This window comes from Topomyia yanbarensis, chromosome 1, assembly GCF_030247195.1.
Source record: "Topomyia yanbarensis strain Yona2022 chromosome 1, ASM3024719v1, whole genome shotgun sequence".
NCBI lineage: Eukaryota > Metazoa > Arthropoda > Insecta > Diptera > Culicidae > Topomyia > Topomyia yanbarensis.
The window spans coordinates 160287063-160301728 of NC_080670.1; the positions used below are offsets into that span (position 1 = coordinate 160287063).

Below are 14666 nucleotides of genomic sequence, written 5' to 3' on the forward strand. Positions count from 1 at the left end.
ATTGTCGATTTGGAGAATTTCGTTCTAGGATTTAGTTATTTTTGGGGATTAGTTTTCTGAAATTCTGGGTAACGCATTTCTGCAGTTGCGGAATGCTATTTTCTGAGGAACGGTTCTTGGGGAAATGTTGTAGAATCGATCAAAGGATAAGGATAATCGGCGGACTTCGAGCCAATGAGATTTTGTATAAAATACTCCGTCGAATAACAGATCGACACAAATACTGTAACGAAGAGACTTCATAGAAACGATTGATGGGTTTGGTGCAAGGAACCGATGAAAGGGCATGTTCGTGATTATTACAAACTCGGATTTTTCCGTTGTATCTTATATCATGTCGATTCTAGTTGTGCATTAGTTGGTTGGGTTAGATTTAAGTATTAACATTTTTATCTTTATCCATATTTTTGATTGTGCATCTCGCGCAATGTCTATTGTTCATTGTTCTATATCCATTCTATTACGCCCAGACGCCGAGAATCGCATCAATTTTCCTCATGCGATTGTCACAGACCGTGTTCGATCTGGGACTGCAACAGATCGTGACATAGGCAATACATTCGCCGGATCATCTACGCGTGGTTGACATATAAATGCTTTTGTGGAGAAGATAAAAACGGTTCCCGCTCTGCACGTCGCGGAACTATTGGAATCGAACGGATTAATCACCAGAAATGAGCCAAACAATGAAATTTGACAGTTTGAGATTCACTCGGCTTGTTTAGATTCACTAATGAATATTGTATCGTCATTCACCATTTTGCGTGCAGAGTTGCCGATAATTTCGTAGTAAATATATAAAACAGTGCTGCCGAAACGAATATTTTTTGTCCCACCATTCTTGCAATGGTGAAAAAAATATTCAACATTCTTGCATTTTGCAATTTTTAAAAAATCATGGCAAAATCAGAAAAAGGTTTAATAATCTCTTTTTAACAGAATTGTGCTTAAAAAGGTGAGCTCTTTTGATATTAATTAAGAAAAATAGGGGTTAGGTCTGACAAGAAAGGTCTATTGGCGATTTGCGGCAAAACCAAAATTAGTCATGCGACACCTATGATTCAGCTCATGAACTGGTAAAGTGATACAGTTTGCTTTTTTTCACCCGCAAGTGAGTCGTAGCTTACAACAAAAACTTCATTTTCTTCTCGGAAAAAGCTTACCACTGCCAAAATATGAATGAAACGAGTAAGAAATTTAGTTTTATTTGCAATTATTCTGAAATTACAGCCATTTGCAACTATTTGGGTCATACATTTATTCGAAATGTATTCAGGGTATTATTGTGGTTATCAAAAATCGTTCCATAAATAAAGTTCCAACTTGAAACCGAGACCCAATCAGTACCAATGACAAACTCCTTCATATTTTGGACTACGTAGGAGATTCAGTGAAGACTATCAGAGAGAAGGATCAGCTGTGTATACAAAGCTGACACTTTCCTATTAACCAGATATATTCTTTCCTCGCGTGATCCGGAGAGTTGCATGAATTTACACCATCTCATGAGGGTTTAGCTTAACTTAGGAGGAAACTGGAAATGATGTTGCGGCGGCTACGATGCTCAACAAATTACATTTTGGAACAGCACACATATAGCTCTGCGAATAATATTAGAAACCACTATGTTTTACAACCTTTTCGCAAGATGTTTACTCATCATCTTATAAAATGATGGTTTTACATCATTTTCATAAACAATTATCAACAAATTGATCGGTGATTTGGTGTATAAAAGTTATTTTTTTACCAATGTTTACAGAAAATATATGCACTATGACAGAACAGAATCAAATTAGCAACACTTTGCTTCCAGCGCTATCTGTGAGCGGTTTCAACGTAGAATCGCCAATTGAACCTGTTTAACAGATTCTCTTTGCTGAAAATTCAGTCATTCAAAATGTCAAATTGACAGCGCAATTGCTGAATTCTCAGTATTCCGCTGTTCATTTGACAATTTAAAGTTACTGAATTTTCAGCAAAGCGAAACTATAAAACAGGTTCAATTTAAATTGCCGATTTTTCGGCATCTTGTATTGCTGAAACTTTCAGGTGATGAAAATTCAGCAAAATTGTGCTGAAATCGACAACCAAATTTTGATGTGTAGATCTTGACGTTTCATGCATCCAAAGCCATTTAGCATCAAAAATTCGAATTAAATTTTTGAATATTCTACGGGTCTTTTTGTGTTTTTTCAAGGGTGAAAATTTTTGCACTTTGGTTGTTTTGAACAACCTCTTAATCGCATCCAATTGAGATAAACTTTCGCAAAAAGAGATTTTTTTCGAGGTGCTAATCACCTGTTTCCCATACATGACATTGGCACCCTAATATACAGTCTTCTGATAAGATGCTCCCTCCGTCGCCTTCAAACACCTAGCGTCAACTGATTTCATAAATATGAAGTAAAAGATTTGTGGCTGGAATTGACATGAAATGAACGACAGCTAATCATGAATTAAGTAGGGAGAAGGTGTGCCATTTCCATATACACAAATTAATATTTGAAGGTCGAACTGAAAAAGAAAGCCAAAGTAAACACCAAAGGAGCGCACAAATGAGACTCCGCCAAGGGCACCAGAATACCACACTACGGCTCTGCACATGATCAACACTATTTTAATTTTAACACATTCTCGCATGAGTTAGCTAAAACTTCAAAAGTACCTCTGCCAGGATGCGTTCGAATTCAATTTCCAACCCGGTAATGATCGTAGTTGACAGCACAGCACAAAACTGAATTATGTTTGAACCGAACCATTCTGATTTCTTTGCCACAGCTACATAACCCACCCCACTCTGTGACACCCCTGGCTGCGGATAGGAATCACCATTCCAACTATGAACATTATTTTCGTTAATTGGCGTTTTATGTGCGGTTGATTGGGTTTCCTAGCTTCCCCTGTGTTGCTAACGTGTGTAACCCAATAACGTGCTCCACAAACACACCGACCCACAGACACCCTCACACCGGCACATTTCAGCCGGTATACAGGCACCCCGAGAACATCCCGCAGCCATCTGTGTTGCTCTCAGCTCAACCCATCTTCAAACCGCCGACAAGAGACACGGCCATCCACGGAAAAGCCAACCAAACAACATCGAAATTAGAACGAAATCGATTTGTGCATTGAGCAGATACGCAAACAGAAGGCCTGTGACTCTCTGGTTTTGGCCCTGCTCGGAGGGATGATAGGAGGAATGCTGGGAATCAGACCAGAAACGATTCGACCACAACACCGTGTTTGTGTGTGAATGAGTGTGTATGTTCAGGAACAGGTGTTTGTATCTGGCTTTTTTGCAACGGTGCCGCTAGTGTGCCGTTCCTGCACCGATCCAGTGCGGTCTCGGTTGGTCCCCGTTTAGCGGGCAAGGCTTTCCGGGCACACAGTGGGTGGTGTGGCCGCTGGATTAACACCGTATATAAGAAATTTTTAATGAATTTTATGACACTTGGAACGTCCAGCTAGCGATGATGGCGATGATAACGGTGGTGGCTGAGCTGGGCATTTTTAGTAACTCAACTTTAATGCAATCAACGTCATAGCCCAGAAACCCGGGTCCACATGGTCTGTGTTGCAAAGAGACACCGGAAACTTTATCCAGTTCTGACCATACACTCGAACGGGTACTCGAGAAAAACACTCACATATTTCTTCCATCTACAAAGTATTTTCTCTTCCGCTTCCGCTTCGAATCCGTCTACTCGCCCCCTTCGTTTTTTTTCGGGCCACTACCCCAACATGACTGCAATCTTTTGTCATGTCCTCTGCCAGGTTTTGCCTGACACAGCTGCAGGAAGACAAACACTCGCACCGGGGTGGGTGTGGGCTCTGTTTTCTTTCACAGTCAGTGAACAGAGGAGCACTTCGTTGAATTCATGGCTGGATGGACCATTTCTCAAATTTGAACTAGTACACGAGGTTCTGACTGGTTCATGCTAGAGCTGATGCAAGATAGTGGAAATCAGGTAAGGTAGGATGTAGGTTTATAGAGCCAGTTGGCAGGTAATTCCGGTATTTCTGTTTGCTGTACACTCAGGTTTTTTTTACGCGGGGGATACGAGCCGCGTAAATGAAAACCGCGTAAATGAAAACCGCGTAAATTTCAAAATCCGCGTAAATGAAAACCGCGTAAATTTCAAAATCCGCGTAAATGAAAACCGCGTAAATTTCAAAATCCGCGTAAATGAAAACCGCGTAAATTTCAAAATCCGCGTAAATGAAAACCGCGTAAATTTCAAAATCCGCGTAAATGAAGATCACTTAAATTTAAGAATCCGCGATAAAGGGAACCTCATTGATGGATACCGCGTAAATTCCAAAATCCGCGTAAATGAAAACCGCGTAAATTTCAAAAACCGCGTAAATGAAAACCGCGTAAATTTCAAAAACCGCGTAAATGAAAACCGCGTAAATTTCAAAATCCGCGTAAATGAAAACCGCGTAAATTTCAAAATCCGCGTAAAAAAAAACGCGTAAAAAAATACCGCGCAAAAAAAACCGCGTAAAAAAAACTTGAGTGTATAGAGATCTTTTTTGTATAGTATGCTACCAAAAACCTATTCCTACATATATTTGATCACTGTTCTTTTTTTTTGTAATTTCACTAGTTTTTCTATTACAGTAATGTTTTGAACATATCTCTACGCGTTTATATCACCCTCAATTGTATCACGTTTTAAAAAATAAAACAAAGCGCATTACTTTTATACGCAGAAGATCCAATGTGGTGTCAAAATTATAAAAAAAATATTTTCCATTATTTATGGGTGATATGAGTTGCTGCACTAAATACGGCTTGAAAATAATAGATTGGCAAGCTCAAATTTCAATGTTTCATGTCAGTACGATAAAAGTTGGAATTAAAGTTGTTTTTTTTGCATGACAATTTATAACCAACTTTTCTGAGGAAACATTTTTTTAGACAAAGCCCTTAATTTAGTTCCATCCACGTCCAAAACCATGGGTATAGCACATTGCGTGAAGGTATTAATATCTGTCACTTCGTAGAGCTTACATTGAAGTCGCCCAGTATAATAATATCATCTGACGAGGCGGCGATCAGACTGATTTCTCGAATTCTTTCAGATGGAAAATACACGTCCCACAGAACTAGATCGCGATCGGCAAGAAATCCATACTCGCTCGGAGCTCCCCACCGGTCATCATTGATCACTCGGATTTTTATATAATGGCGAACTGCGATGAGCACACCACCACCCACAGTGGGACGAGCCCGGACTTAAGTCCATGTATGAATGTTAAGCGATATTCTCGCTAGTATTTTTCTCCTATCAGCTGAGCCATCAGAGCCATTTTTGCGAGATTTTAAGTGATTTGAACGTAAAATGAATTTTTGGCAGCTTTTTTAAGGGCATATTTCAGGTGTTTTTGCATAATTTGACCATAGGAACTACATGCGGTTATTTTCGTTTTTCAAAGAAATGGTTGATTTTATGCATTGCATTACTTCACCAAAATTATCCGTGTTATAAAATTACATCAGAAAATCACCAAAAATAAATCACTAGCTGGTTTAGTTAGTGTTTAGATAACTGTTTGTCATAAATTTTTATTGAATTCTAACTTCTAATGCGATAACAACAACGACGCTCGTGAATGCCCGCGATCATACTATACTCATTCGAAAGCTTTTAATTTTCTCTTTAAAATGTGTGTATGCTAGTTTTGCGAAAACTTGCGATAAGCAGTCAAAATTTTAAAAAACTATGTATGGAGACGCATGGTTATTACTGATATTGAATTTGAATAATCACTTTATAGCTAGAATAATGACACGAATACATGCACAACTATCAAATAGTGTTGAGAGCATGATGAACAAGGGTTTTACTAGTGATCAAGAGTAAGGAGCCGAGTGGGAAGTATGTTTTCCAAAATAACTATTGAAAAAAATCATTATAAAAGACAAAATATTTACTTTTGAGCCACTCTAATAAGTAGTAAAGTTAATTTCTATTTTTATAATTATTCAGCGCACAAAAACTTATTTAAACAAATTTTTGAACCTTCACAACAAAATAATTTTTTGAGCAACCCTAACGTATAATGAATTTTTTTTGCATGTGTTAATATCAAAAACGATTTAGCACACGAAAATTAATATACACAAATTTTAAGAACGATTTCGAAAAAAATATATTTTTGAGACACCCTAATGATTAGAAAACGCTTATTTTTGATAAGTTTTAATATCAAAAACGAATTCAGCGTACCAAAATTACATAAAATCGTCCTATTTGAACCGATACGGCAAAGTTTGGACTTAAGTCCACCTTTTGTTCTAAGTCGTGCCACTGTGCCACCTGATGTCTTGTGGCTGTTGAGTGCGTTGCGGTTACAGCGGTACATATCAAATATTGAACCAAACACCTCGTTAGACAGAGTAAGGTTGTCGAGCCACGTCTCGGTCAAGGCAATGACGTCATAACAGCAGCCTGTAGTCACGAGCTAATAGTTGTCCGTTGATGAATTTAAGCCACCAACATTCTGGTAGTAAACCTCGTTGTTGTTGGAAGACGGATCAGATTCAGCAGAGAGCGAAGCCATGTTTTGAGCGTGTCCTTTCATCAATTCCACGAAGTATTGGAATGGCTCATAGTCGCTTGGTCGACTGAGGTAGGGGATTCGATGCACCCCGAATCAATTGCGTCATGCCCCAGAATACGGCGATCGTTGTCGACAAGAGAAATGCTTGACATTACTGGAAGCGAAGAATATATCAGCGGGAATGGCGAATACCGAAACGACGGACCAGATGTTCATCCTACGTTATATTTTGGACAAATTTCGGAAATACGACTGAGAGGCGAGATGAGATGTATCTCATCTCATAGCGAAGAACACCCAATAGAGTCAGTGTGATCTTAAAGCTTGAACAAACCAGACGTGTTTAGCAGTCATAGTTTCCGAAAGCCCTTAGCAACGATCCTCGGCCATAGCATACTGGCGACGAGAATAAAAAGAAACGTGGTACAATCACGGTGTAAGGAAAATTGGTTCAATAGTTTACTCGCGTGATAGTCGAGCAGTAAAAATTGGACGTTTGCGTTTTAATTGAAATCGTAAAAAACGCTATGGCAACGTCAGTAGAAGATGAAAATAAAATGGTCACTGTGACCGTAGACAAAAGGACAAAAGGGAAGTTTCCTGTGTATGTACCTGGGTTAAATGTGAACTCTTATCTACAAACAGTAGATATATTTTTTGCTTTGAATAGAACTCCAGACGACGAAAAGGCGTTGGAATTCATAACCAGTATTGGTCAAGAGACGGCCAACCGAATAATTGGCAGTTTCAAACCGAATAGGATCGTTGATAAAACATACGTGCAAATAGTGGATAAGTTTAAAGTCTTACACGAAGAGAACAAAAATGTGTTTGCTGAACGGCATCGGTTGATAACGCGGAAACAAGAAGAGGGCGAGTCGCTGGACGATTTCGCTATAGATTTACAGAACATTGTTGAACATTGTAGTGTGAGCGTCGATACGGAAGCTACATTAGTGCAATCAGTATTCGTGGCAGGGATTCGGAATGAAAAAACAAGAGAGACTATGTTACGGGATGCAAACCATACGCTAAACCTAGCTCAACTACTAGAAAAAGCTAAAACAGTTGAGATAGCCGCCTTCGAGGCTCGAAAAATGTCTAAGCAAAGTTCCAGCATGGTTAATTATGTGGGTCAAAACAATTCAGTGCGTAACAGAAGTTTCATCAAACCAGGAAGGTTCCACGAAAGTGCATGTTCCGGGCAAGGACCGAAGGATATTTCGAGTCATCGAGGAAATTTTAAAGTTAGCAGCGACACGGTGTGCTACAATTGTTATAATAAAGGTCATTTGTCTTATAACTGCACGCTGCCCAAAGTTAAGAAGCCACGCCATGGATCTCCAGTACCTAGAAATAATTCAGTGAGGAAGAGAGCTTTCGAAGAACGGATCAACCAATTATCAGCAGCCATGGAAGATCTCAAAATGAGTTTAGGCGACGAGAATGCTACAGGTGATGATCAGTCAGGGGAAGAACTGGACACCGAGGATGCCCAATCGAATTGGATTAACAATATATTGCTCGGTAAGTCAAACATTTCAACACCAGCTTTTGTGGAATTAAATGTGGAGGGTCAAAGCTTGTTGATGGAATGCGATACTGGTGCTAGTGCGACAATTTGTTCATTAGATACATATAAAGAAAAGTTTATTAAGTGTACACTACTACCAGATAGTCGAAGCTTTTTCGTTATCTCTGGCGAAACTGTAAACGTGGTGGGAAAGGTAAGAGTTAAAGTGAAATTGAAAGCGAAAACACTAACTTTATCGATATTGGTGATCAAATCTCCTCGAAATTTTGTGTCTCTGTTAGGTCGAGACTGGCTAAGCGCAAACAGGCCTCAGTGGAGAGAAACGTTTAATCTTAATTCTCTCTGCGAAAGTAAAAGACAACAGTGGGTGAAGAAAACTGTTGAAAATTTGAAAACTCAGTACGCGCCGGCGTTCGATGAGGATCTAACAGAACCGATTAAAGGGGTCGAAGTAGACATCAGAATGGATAGCAATGCAAATCCGGTGGTACACAAACCATACACAGTCGCATTTAAACACAGAGATATCGTTGGGGCACATTTAGATGATTTAGAAGCTAAAGGTATTCTTGAGAAGGTAGAATATACCGAGTGGGCATCACCCATAGTAGTGGTAGTGAAACCAAATAAAAAAGATATTCGAATATGTATGGACGGGTCCAAGACTGTAAACCCACACATTATTACCCATCATTATCCTCTTCCAGTTATCGAAGAGCTCATTACAAATAAAAGTGGTGCAAAAAAATTCGCTCCAATTGATTTGAGAGGAGCCTATCAGCAACTCGTGCTCTCGGAAGCTTCCAAAAAGCTCTTAGTAATAAGCGGCCCTTACACGTTCAATATTTTTGTCAATACCAGTATTGACGATATTGTTGCAATATTTCAGTCCCGTTTGAAATCCACATCGTCAATACAACTTTTTTCCTTTACACATACAATACTTTTGTCAATACTCTCAAGTATTGACAAAAATATTGAACGTGTAAGGGCCGCTATAAACACACATCAGGGATTGTATGCCTACCGCAGATTACCGTTCGGGGTTAAACCGGCAGCCACAATTTTCCAATCCGTTATGGACTCTATTTTACGAGATATTGCAAAAGTCCAAACGTACATCGATGATATCTTAATTTGGGCTGATTCCGATGATGAGCTGTTAGATAAGATCAAAATAGTGTTAGGAAGGCTTATGCACCATAACGTTAAAATCAATGCCGAGAAATGTGAATGGTTTGTCTCCCAAGTGAAATATTTGGGTCACATTCTTTCGGAGGCGGGTGTGTCGCCAAATCCGGAGAAGGTGAATGCGATAACGGCCGTGTCAGTGCCAAAGTCAAAAATACAACTGAAATCATTTCTCGGTATGATAACATTTTATGGTAAATTCGTTCCTAAATTGAGCGTTATTCTCTCTCCACTTTATAACCTTCTGACAAAGAATAGTAAATGGAGTTGGGATCAAAAATGCAATGAAGCTTTCGAGAAGAGCAAGAGAGCCATTTGTAGTGCAAAAGTTCTAACACATTTTGATCCATCTAAGTCCATCACAGTAACATGCGACGCAAGTGATGACGGGATTTCAGGCATATTGAGCCATAAGATAAACGAAATTGAAATGCCGGTGTTTTTTGTGTCGCGTCGATTGTCGACAACTGAAAAAAAAATCCAATATTACACAGGGAAGCATTAGCTGTGGTATTTGCCATGGAAAAATTCTATAAATATGTCTTAGGACAGAAAATATCTATTATCACGGATCACAAACCATTACTGGGAATATTTAATAGCAAAAAAGGGGGCCCGTCAGTAATTGCAACTAGGCTACAGAGGTATTTTTTACGATTATCTATATTTGATTACACTATCACTCATATGGCTGGAAAAGATAATTGTGTGGCAGACTGCTTGTCAAGATTACCTTTGGACCAAAATCTGAGTTCAGCCGACTTAGAAGAAAGTCAGCGTAGCTCTTTCATGGAACTCAATTATCTAGTAGACGACCAACATGTGAATCTCAACTCTAAAATTATAGGTCAAGAGTCAGCTAACGATTCTACTTTGTCAAAAGTATTAAATTTTGTACAAAATGGTTGGCCAAGTCATGTAAAAGATAAACAATTGAAAAACTTTTTCGGTAAAAGACATGAATTAAGCGTAGAGTCAGATTGTTTAATTTTCGGTGGAAAAGTGGTTATTCCGACCGCCTTGAAAATTCCGTCTCTTCAATTGTTACATGCAAACCACCGTGGCATTCAAAAAATGAAACAAATCGCCAGAAGGTATTTATACTGGCCCAGTTTCGGATCAGACATCGAAAGCTACGTAGGTTCTTGCAAACAATGTCAAATTTTAGGAATAGATAGAACCCCAAGAGTGTACGGCAATTGGCCCGCTACATCTAAACCGTTTGAGCGTGTCCACATAGATTTTTTCCATAAATTTAATCGCACCTTTCTGATATTAGTTGATGCATACTCCAGGTGGATTGAGGTCCGCAGAATGGTTAAAACTAATGCAGATAACGTTGCACAAGAGCTGGATAACATTTTTTCTGTGTTTGGATTTGCATCAACTATTGTCAGCGACAATGTGCCTCCATTCAACAGCTTCCACTTCAAAAAATACTGTGAGTCTAGAAACTGCGAACACATTCTGTCGCCTCGCCAGCAATGGGCTAGCAGAAAGGGCAGTACAAACCACAAAAGCGGTGTTGGGGAAACTAATAAAAGAGAACGATTCCTTTTCATCATTACAGATCGACAATGAAATCAAAAAAATTTTGCATCACCACCATCAATCACCAACTACCGAAGACAACATAATACCGAATGAACGAATTTTTGCTTTCCCACCTCGCACGAAGCTGTCTGCCCTAAGAGGGAATAATAAAACATTCCATTACGACGACAACGCTCAAAATACGCCAACAGTTTTCAATACCAACAGTAAAATAATTTATACATATAAATCAAATGGTAGAGCTCTTAGCACAGAAGGTACCATATTAAAAAAAATATCGAATCTAACTTATTTGATAGACGTAAATGGCGGTACCCGTAAAGCGCATAGAAATCAATTAAAACACATTCCCCAGAAACCATTCGTTCTGAAAAATTCTATCGCTCCGGAGTTAGCGGCAGAATACGATCTACAAAACGAAACAATCAGGTCAGAGATTAAAACAGAACATAAACATACACCATCAAGTGCATTGCCTAAACTAAAAACAAAACCAGTATTACGGCGATCTACTAGATATATAAAATCAAAGTACAAAAATCTTAATTTAGGGCAACTAGTTAAGAAGAAGAAATCCAAATGAAATAATTAATTAAGTTTATTTTTGAATACCCAAACATTGCATAATATTGAATTTAACTCGACGAGCCTATAGATGACATGAAGACTCACCGTTATCTCCCACATCATCCCGTTTCCACCGAATCGAGTACCACGACGAAGGATGGGGTTGGGTTCAATACGTCCTGTATGACGGCGTTAGCATGTTTACTGAATAATACGCTGCAGTAGTATCTGTAGTCGAACAAGATCTACTCTTCATCGTGATTTCGAACGAATCCTATTGTTTTGATTGCGGAATCGAGAAACTGTACCGGTAGGTATTCTTCCATTCTGATGATCAACGGATTCAGCGAATTCTCTGGCGTGCAGGCCCAGATGAACCTAATGCTACGTATGAGCTGCGGACAGTAGCGTACGGAACAGCACGCGTAAGTATTTTGCAATGCGTCCTCCGCAGCAGATTGTATAACAGGCACCCGTATCCAGCCGCGAGTGAACCAGTTACGGAAGACCGCAACGCGACGACTTTCTTCCTGGTTCGCCGTTGCGTAGTGAGGCATCGGCAATATTAAATTGCGTTGTATTATCGCAAAAGAAACGGGTATCCAATTCTTCCGAAGCTCTTGAGGATGTACCAACTGATGATCTGGCAATTCTGTCGTTCCACAATCCAGCCCAGACCATATCATTTCCATGCTCGGCCGTATTTGAGAATTTAAGTCGGACATACTCCGATTCGAGGTTCAGCTGCCACTAGTCTCACCCGTTCTGACGAATAGGAAAGTTATGTCTTACGTCTCCCAAATATTCGTTCCATTTGGGCTCATTGGTCCAACGATTATCAAAGCCAGACTCTTCATGCAGGAAATCCGGGCTCTGTAGCAGAATGTGAATGTGACACGCCGCTTTGGTCACCACTCTAAGAAGAATAAAAACTGTTCTATAAAGTACTCAACCTATTAAGTATAGTTCGCAGACTCCGTTTCATTTCGATGTCCGGTGCCGTCATCGTGCAAATTTCACTTGCGATTTTCCTTAGCGTGTCTATGGGACATGCTATTGCGTTAGATCTGAAGTTTAGGGCACAAATTCGGCCCAGTTGTTGGCGTCTGAGTTCAAGGTAGCTCCGCTTTCTGCTCACCATAGAATCGCAGGAGTGAAACTTTTCTAAGCTGTACAAGAAGCTGCAATCAACGCTGACGTTTGCTGTTACTGTACATTTCTAGATAGATTTCACGACCATTTTCCAATGGTTTCATGGGAACTCGAGTCGTTGGAAGATTTTAGGCGTATGCCGGGTCTCGCGGATACGGTTACCAACAGATATCAACGTCTGGAAGCAAGTTCCGGTAGTCGACAGGTCTACCGACGACATTTCCCGAGAATATAGTCCTACATTTTTCGAGAATATAGTCCTACTATCCAACTATACGGAATGATGGACGGGGACACCGTGACCGTCAAGATTTACGGAATTTGAGCCAAATTCGACGTTACCCACAATAGAATTTTTAGAAGTGTTTGCGGAAGGACCCAAGATACCGCTAGTCGCCATGAGCACAACGCAGATGTGTTTCTGGACCTATCTATTCGTTCGCTATTCAGGCTGCCTCAGCATTCGTCCCTGAACGTCGTTCGAAAAGGAGCCACTCGTTATTCTGAGCATTAACCTGCTACCAATCTAGCCACTTACCGCAGAACAGCTCCAACACGCCGAACTTTCGCTCTGTCTTCTCGCGCTTGGTGAACTCTTTGCTGAGGTGATTTTTAATTTCGCTAGTGGCGAACGTAAGGTCCACCACACTGAGCTCGCTCAGCATAAGACGGAGGTAGTTATCATCAACAACCGCAAGTCGGCACAACATGCAGTTATCCATGTGGGAGAAGTCGTGATCACCTCACAGCGGAGTTTGAAGTCTCTCGGAGTCATTATAGACAACAAGCTGACCTTCGGCAGCCACGTCGACTATAATGCAAGAGAGCGTCGACTGCTGTTGCGGCACTATCGAAGATGATGTCCAACAGCTCAAAGGGTTGCGCCAGTAGACGTAGGCTACTGGCAGGCGTTGCCGTATCTATCCTCAGGTATAGCGGCCCATCATGGTCAAGAGCACTGAGGGTAACCAGTTACCTACAGAAACTGGAGAGCACCTACCGCGTGATGTGCCTCAGAGTGATATCTGCTTACCGCACGGTATCACACGATGCATCCTGCGTGATAGCGAGCATGATGCCAGTCGGGCTGGTCATCCGGGAAGATGAGGAGTGCTTCGAGCTACATGGAAATAGAGGATCCCCCGAGCGCACTAGGGTGACCTTGGTCGCCAGATAGCAGCTTGAGTGGGATAACTCCTCGAAAGGTAGGCGGACCCACCGGCTGATACCTAACATATCGAGCTGGGTGGGCAGACCCCATGAGGAAGTTCACTTCCATCTGACACAATTCCTGTCAGGCCATGGCTGCTTCCGACAGTACCTCCGCTGGTTCGGACACGCGGAGGTCCCCGCCTGCCCTGACTGCTCAGGTGTAGACGAAACTGCCGAACACATACTGTTCGTATGTCCTCGGTTCGACGTCGAAAGAAGAGCAATGCTTGACGTCTGTGGCTGGGACACAACCCCTGATACCCTTACTCAGCGGATGTGTCAATCGGTGGAGAAGTGGAACGCAGTCTCGGCTGCTACCACCCAGATTGCCTGTAGGCTACAGGTAATCTGGCGAACCGAGCAACAGACGACGGGCACGACTAACTAGTGATTGGTTAGTTGGAGCGAAAAAGGCCGAGATCAGAAAAGTGAGTGAATGGTCTGTTCATGCTGAGGCAGGTTTGGCGCAGCGACTGGCAATTATTATGTTGGGACTTAGCTATCGAAGCCTCGTGGCGTGGCAGAGGAGCAAAAGGGTGAGCATCCAAGTCAGTCTCACACGGTATGTTAAGGGAGAGCACAAAAGTCAGCCTCACAAGGTATGAAAACGGTGAGCACCCAAGTAAGCCTCGCATGGTATGTCAGAAGTGGAGCCTAAGAAAAATGTCCCACATGGGATGCCAGGGGAGCGACAGGGGTATAATAGAGTGGTACGATCGAGAGTGAGCCAGGTGATAGGGTGAGCATCCAAGTCAGCCTCACATGGTATGTTAGAGGTTAGCACAAAAGTAAGCCTAGCAAGGAATGAAAAAGGTGAGCACACAAGTTAGCCTCGCAAGGAACGAAAAAGGTGAGCACAAAAGTAAGCGTCATGTGGAGTGTT

At 41.1% G+C, this 14666-nt stretch overlaps 2 protein-coding genes across 14 annotated transcripts in view; one reads left to right on the forward strand and one right to left on the reverse strand.

The window, feature by feature from the left end:
• LOC131679280 (disintegrin and metalloproteinase domain-containing protein 33) overlaps positions 1-14666 on the reverse strand; it is a 1109813-nt gene that overhangs the window by 401504 nt on the left and 693643 nt on the right. The gene's annotated exons all lie outside the window — the stretch shown is intronic.
• LOC131679360 (uncharacterized) lies at positions 7376-11398 on the forward strand. Its single transcript, XM_058960074.1, has 2 exons — positions 7376-8100; positions 10869-11398. The coding sequence occupies exons 1-2, from the start codon at positions 7581-7583 to the stop codon at positions 10877-10879; spliced, it is 531 nt and encodes a 176-aa protein (XP_058816057.1). The 5' UTR covers positions 7376-7580; the 3' UTR covers positions 10880-11398.